This window comes from Nematolebias whitei, chromosome 1 (genome assembly GCF_014905685.2).
Source record: "Nematolebias whitei isolate Nwh7 chromosome 1, NemWhi1, whole genome shotgun sequence".
In the NCBI taxonomy this organism is placed as follows: domain Eukaryota; kingdom Metazoa; phylum Chordata; class Actinopteri; order Cyprinodontiformes; family Rivulidae; genus Nematolebias; species Nematolebias whitei.
Genome location: NC_056498.1, coordinates 42,213,162 through 42,219,852, shown reverse-complemented (window position 1 = coordinate 42,219,852; position 6,691 = coordinate 42,213,162). Strand labels below are relative to the sequence as shown.

Below are 6,691 nucleotides of genomic sequence, written 5' to 3'. Positions count from 1 at the left end.
CTGCCTGTCTGTCTGTCTGTGTGCCTGCCTGTCTGTCTGTCTGCCTGTCTGCCTGCCTGTCTGTCTGCATGCCTGCCTGCCTGTCTGTCTGTCTGTCTGCCTGCCTGCCTGCTTGTCTGTCTGTCTGTTTGTCTCTCTGCCTGCCTTTCTGCCTGTCTGTCTGTATGCCTGCCTGTCTTTCTGCCTGCCTGTCTGCCAGCCTGCCTGTTTGTCTGTCTGCCTGTCTGACTGCCTGTCTGTCTGCCTGCCTGCTTGTCTGTCTTTCTGTCTGTCTGCCTGCTGGTCTGTTTGCCTGCCTGTCTATCTGTCTGTCTGTATGCCTGCCTGTCTTTCTGCCTGCCTGTCTGCCTGTCTGTCTGCCGGCCTGCCTGTTTGTCTGTCTGCCTGTCTGTCTTACTGCCTGTCTGTCTGCCTGCCTGCCTGCTTGTCTGTCTTTCTGTCTGTCTGCCTGCCGGTCTGTCTGCCTGCCTGTCTATCTGTCTTTCTGTCTGCCTGCCTGCCTGCATGCCTGCCTGCCTGCATGCCTGCCTGCCTGCCTGCCTGTCTGTCTGTCTGTCTGTCTGTCTGTCTGTCTGCCTGACTCTCTGCCTGCCTGCCCGTCTGTCTGTTCAACCAGTTTAACATAGTTTAGTTTTCAGGACTGGATAAAGATGATTTTTTGATCCTTTAGAGACAAATATCTGGTTTATCAACAGTTTGATCTGAAATTCACATTACAACATATGTGTCTGTGTGTGTGTGTGTGTGTGTGTGTGTGTGTGTGTGTGTGTGTGTGTGTGTGTGTGTGTGTGTGTACAGCCTGCAGGAGTCAGGGTCTCCTGGAGTGCAGGAACGGTCAGTGTGTTCCTTCAGCGTTTCGCTGTGATGGTGAAGATGACTGTAAAGACGGGAGTGATGAAGAGCACTGCAGCCGAGAGCAGAGTGAGAGATCACAACTGGTCACATCACACTAGGTCTCACCTGGTCTCAACAGGTCTCATCTGGTTTCACCAGGTCTCACCTGGTCTCACCAGGTCTCATCTGGTCTCACCTGGTCACACCTGGTCTCACCTGGTCTCACCTGGTTTCACCTGATGTCACCTGGTCTCACCTTGTCTCACCAGGTCTCATCTGGTCTCACCAGGTCTCACCAGGTCTCATCTGGTCTCACCTGGTCACACCTGGTCTCATCTGGTCTCACCTGGTCACACCTGGTCTCACCTGGTCTCACCTGGTCTCACCAGTTCTCACCTGGTTTCACCTGATGTCACCTGGTCTCACCTGGTCTCACCAGGTCTCACCTGGTCTCACCTGGTCTCACCTGGTCTGGTATCTGATCGTTTTAGAGTGAGTTTATTTAATGACAGCTGCTGTAAAACAACAAACACCTGCAGTTCCAGGTGTCCTCACCTGAGACCTTCACACTTGTCCCTCCAGATACAAAGTAAATAACCTGTAAATCCTGACGTGTACTCAGAGCAGGGAATGTTTTGTTCCTCACGGTTCTGTCCAGAACTTTGTTCTTCTAACGAACAGAACCTCAGGCAGCTGGACCTGCTGGAGAACTGCAGGTGTTTCACTTCTGCTCCGAGTTCTCTCAGGTTCACCTGAAGCTCAGAGCTCCTCAGATAAGAAGTGAACCTCCTTCAGAACCAGAGGTCCAGTTCTCTGTTCGGCTCAGTTCTACCTGTCTGTGTCCCTCAGCTCACGGCGGCTGTGTTCCTGGTCAGCCCGGCTGTTTTTCCACTTCCTGTCAGCCATCTTGTGGGGGTGGGAACGCCGCCTGCGACCCTCGGAACATCAGCTGCGGTGAGGCTCAGCATCCTGTCGTCATGGCAACAGACAGACATTTTTCTATAACACAATATAAATTTTTATCAAGTTATATAATTAGGTAAATTTAAAGAAAATAATAATAATTTCCAACATTGTATATTTATTACTAAAAATATTATAAAATATAAATATTTTCTGGGCAGCACGGTGGTGCAACTGGTAGAGCTGCTGCCTCTCAGCGAGCAGGTCCCTGGTTCAAACCCCGGTCCAGGGGCCTTTCTGGGTGGAGTTTGCATGTTCTCTCCGTGCATGCGTGGGTTTTCTCCGGGTACTCCGGTTTTCTCCCACAGACCAAAAACATGCATGTTAGGCTGATTGGTAACTCTAAACTGTTCCTAGGTGTGAGTGAGAGAGTGAATGGTTGTTTGTCTCGTTTGTCTCTATGTGTCCCTGTGATGGACTGGAGACCTGTCCAGGTGTCCCCCGCCCCTCGCACAGTGATTGCTGGACATGGGCACCAGCGACCCCCGTGACCCAAAATGGAATAAGCGGGTAAAGATGATGGATGGATGGATAAATATGTTCTTGCATTCGAGTGACTTTAATATCATTTGAAGATATGAATGGAGACACTGTTTGACAGCGGATTGTCCCTCAGGTCTCGTTTAATGAGTGAATGTCTCCCTCCTGTGGTGGGTTCTGGTCCTGGTCCTGGTTCTGAACCTGCTCTCTGGTTTCAGCGCGCTGCGAGCCCATCACCCTGGAGCTGTGCATGAACCTGCCCTACAACGTGACCACCTACCCCAACTACCTGGGCCACCTGTCCCAGAGAGAGAGCTCCGTGTCCTGGGAGTCCTCGCTGTTCCCTGCCCTGGTCCAGACCGGCTGCTACCAGTACCTCATGTTCTACGCGTGCACGCTGCTGGTACCGAAGTGTGACCCGCTCACGCTGCAGAGGGTGCCCCCGTGCAGGTCAGCGTCTTCTTCAGGTCTTGGTGCTTAGACAGAACGAGTGTCAGAAGGTTCTACAGGTAGGTCCACGGGTCCTGACAGGTCAACTGGACCCAACACCTCCTTTGTTCCTAAGCTTGGTCCTGGTGCTGGTCGGACTTCACCAGGATGGTGAGGTCCTGGATCCAAGTAGCGTCCTCTGTCCGGCTCAGCCTGAGAGCCGAGGGAGCTCAGAGCAGAGCTGCTCCTCATCAGAGGAGCTGAGGAGGTCAGGAGGCCTCCTGAACACCTCCCCCTGGAGGTTTGCACCTGGGCCTGACCCAGAACTCCATCTGGTCTGGAACACCCGAGGACCCTCCAGGAGGAGCTGGAGGGGACTCTAATGGAGTTGGCTCTTTGTCCACGTTTTGCTGTTGTTTGTTTTTTGACGTCTAAATAATCTGAAGGGAACTGTCTGTCTGTCTGTCTGTCTGTCTGTCTGTCCTCCACCTGTCTCCCTGCAGGTCGTTGTGTCGAAGCGCCAAGGAGAAATGTGAGTCAGTTCTGGGGATTGTGGGTCTGCAGTGGCCCGAGGACTCGGATTGCAGCCAGTTTCCAGAGGAGGGGGGGAACTCCAGCTGCCTGGTGCCGGAGGACGGCGTGGACGGTAGGCCTGTCTCTGATGATGATGAAGCTGGCTACACTCTCAGATGATGATGATGATGATGTGTTGCCATGGTAACAGAGTGCTCCCCCAGCCATTTCAAGTGTCAGTCGGGCCGCTGCGTCCTGGGGACCAAGCGCTGCGACGGACACCTGGACTGCGACGACCACAGCGACGAGGACAACTGCGGTGAGACGAAGACGTCTAAGGTTTGTTCCTGTTTTCTACCCGTCGTCATGGCAACTGACAGGCGTTTCTGTTGGTCAGGGTGTTCGGAGCGTGCTCTGTGGGAGTGTCCCGGCAGCAAGGTCTGCATTAAGCCCAGCATGATCTGTGACGGGTTCCCAGACTGCCCCCTGCTGGTGGACGAGGCCAACTGCTGTGAGTGTTCCACCAAGTCCTTCAAGTTTTTTATTGAAGACGTGCGAGGCAGCGGTCTGACAGGAAGTGTCGTGTGTGTGTCCCCAGCGGTGTGCCGAGACAACGAGCTGTCCTGCAACAACCACCAGTGTGTCCACCGGACCCTGTGGTGCGACGGACACAAGCACTGCTCCGACAGCTCGGACGAGTGGAACTGCGGTACCACAAACACCACGGCACACACTGAACGACAACGTCAGGGTTGTCTCGTGTTTCTCTACAAGACTGCGACGCCGCGCCACACGATTCATCCAAGACACGCCTTTAATGTGTCAAAGGACTTCTATTCTGAAAATACCTCGTTTGTTTGACTGACTAATTTTTCTACAGCTTAGACACCAGCAGCCATCTAGAAGTCTGACCAGCTTTCAGTAGGTGTTGGGGAGTCCTCTCAGCTCGTACCTAGGCCTCACCAAGTTTAGGTTCAAGATTGTCTAAAGAAGCTGGATTTTAGCTACTTCTGTATCAGCCTCCACATCTGTCTTGAATTGTGAACTAAAAGCTCAGGAGACTGTTAGCATGCACAGCTGGTTAAAGCAGGGGGACCACCAAGGGGGGGTCACTAGCCACCCCCCTGGCCCCCTTTGACCAGTTTTCTGCTCTTGAGTCTCGAGCTTTCATCAGTAGTGCCTCATAAATGTAAAAACTAAAAGTGTTTTTGAGTTAGGAGTAATAATATAAAAAAGAAAAAGTATTTAAAATAAAAATTTAACGTAAAAATCTAGTATTAAGGACAACTGGTCTAAAATCAGTGTCCACTATGAAGAGGCGTCTCTCAGGAGGTCTCAGGCAGCACATTTTATTTATAAGATAAGGTAGAACTTTAGTGATCCCGCAGGAACGCTCTCTGTTCAGGTCAGCGGACATGACGTCATCAGAAATATGAGCCGTAAAATAAACTGAGCTCCATCTGGCAGACAGGTCCTGAACTCTCACATTGCTAAGTTTCCAAATCACCATTTTACAAGAACAGTTCAGTATCAGAAAGAGCCAAACGTAGCATGATGCTATCAGAAACCAGAACACGACGAGCGTTTGTACGATGCAGGAAACAGCAGCCGAGAAAACATCTCTGAACTAGAGAAACACTGGCAAAGCCAGCCACAGCGCAGGCTATGCTAGCATCATGCTAATTTGAAGCCATGTTTTTTCAGAGTTTCTTCAGCGTGTGGTTCTGTGTCTCCAACCAGTGTCTCTATCTGACCGGTCCGGTCCGGTTCTGACCGTGCTCAAGACAGCGGCAGAGTATCAGGTCTGTGCAGACGAGTGGAACCAGGATCTGAGCAGGCTGACCTGCGCCCAGCTGGGTCTAGGGTAAGGTTAGTAACACACACATGACGCTCCACCTGACTCCGCCCACCTCTGAAGTAAAACACACACATCCGTCGCCTCAGGGTCCCCTCCTCTGTTTCCATGGTACCGGACCAGCCCGGAGTCCCTGGACGACGGCGGTGGTTACACGTTCATCCAGACTGGAACCTGAGGAATGGTTCTGCCCTGCAGGCCCGACTGGAGAAGAGAAGGTAACAGCTAGAGCCTCATTAGAACCATGAAGGTGGTGAACTCTGTAAAACTGTGTGAGAGCTGCTCTAAGTGGACCAGACAGCTCTGAGGACAGCCTGAGGGTTTGTTGGACCAAACTGTCCAACTGTTAAAAAAAAACAAAAAAACACCTGTTTTATAAATTTTATTTTACTGTTTCACTTCTGTTGAAGTTGGTGAACTAATCCCGGACGACCCCCCAAAAATGCTGCAGCGAGTGAAAATCATTGATGGCTCATCTGATAAATGTTCGACTATCAGTCTGGTTCTGACTGGATTTAGAAAACTTTTAGTCTGAAAAGAAATGTCTGATGACAGCAGAGGTGTCGGATCTACCCTCATCCTGATAAACATCTGCTTCTTACAGCTGGAGTTACCTCAAACCTTAGGTGTTCATGCAGAACATCCAGCTTCCATCATGATGTAGATTCACTGATCAGACTTCTCCTGTCTCTGTTTCTCTGTTTGTCTCTGTGTCTCTCTGTGTCTATGTTTGTCTCTCTGTGTCTCTGTCTGTCTTTGTGTCTCTCTCTCTCTCTGTGTCTCTGTGTGTGTTTCTCTCTGTGTCCCTCTCGGTATCTCTGTGTATGCTTCTGTTGATGTCTCTCTTGGTGTCTCTGTCTCTCTGTGTGCGTCCCTCTTGGTGTCTCTGTTTGTCTCTGTGTCTCTGTCTCTGTGTCTCTGTTTGTGTCTCTGTGTGTGTTTCTGTTGGTGTCTCTCGCTGTGGCCCTCTCGATATCTCTGTGTGCTACTGTTGATGTCTCTCTTGGTGTCTCTGTCTATTTCTGTGTCCCTCTTGGTGTCTCTGTGTCCCCCTTGGTGTCTCTGTGTGTCTCTGCGTGTGTCCTGCAGTCATGCGTGTCATTCCAGACGCAGAGTTTCCGTTCTTTGTTCCAGAGAAGGTAAACAGATGTTTTTTATCTGCTCTCAGATCATCTGATGGACAAACGTTTTTTTTTGTTAACAAATGTCCAAAATTCTGGTCCTGTCTCCATCGTGAACCCTGTCCTGTCTTCAGAGTGTGGTCTTCGTCCAGCTCTGAGTCTCCGTCCTCACAGGAAGAAACGGATCCTGGGGGGTCGGGTGTCACGCCGGGGGGCGTGGCCTTGGCAGTGCTCGCTGCAGAGCGGTCAGAGCGGACATGTCTGCGGCTGCGTCCTCATCGCCCGCAGGTGGGCTCTGACCGTCGCCCACTGCTTTGAGGGGTGAGAGGGGGCGGGGCTTCAAGATGGCAGGTGGAGGCTGCACTGATCTGAGATTAGTAAGACTGATGGGGTTGTTGTGTTTGTGTGTCTGTTTGTGTGTGTATGTTGTTGTTTGTGTGTGTATGTTGTGTTTGTGTGTCTGTTCTTGCGTTTGTGTGTGTATGTTGTTGTTTGT

At 51.2% G+C, this 6,691-nt stretch overlaps 1 protein-coding gene across 1 annotated transcript in view; it reads left to right on the top strand.

Annotated features, from left to right (window-relative positions):
* Nucleotides 1-6,691, top strand: part of corin (corin, serine peptidase) — a 20,632-nt gene that overhangs the window by 11,231 nt on the left and 2,710 nt on the right. Inside the window, exons 10-20 of the mRNA XM_037684077.1 lie at nt 799-921; nt 1,684-1,788; nt 2,496-2,727; nt 3,210-3,352; nt 3,431-3,538; nt 3,617-3,730; nt 3,818-3,928; nt 4,960-5,083; nt 5,164-5,292; nt 6,164-6,213; nt 6,330-6,516. Of these exons, the coding sequence (XP_037540005.1) occupies nt 799-921; nt 1,684-1,788; nt 2,496-2,727; nt 3,210-3,352; nt 3,431-3,538; nt 3,617-3,730; nt 3,818-3,928; nt 4,960-5,083; nt 5,164-5,292; nt 6,164-6,213; nt 6,330-6,516 (1,426 nt within the window). The remainder of the gene's footprint in view (nt 1-798; nt 922-1,683; nt 1,789-2,495; nt 2,728-3,209; nt 3,353-3,430; nt 3,539-3,616; nt 3,731-3,817; nt 3,929-4,959; nt 5,084-5,163; nt 5,293-6,163; nt 6,214-6,329; nt 6,517-6,691) is intronic.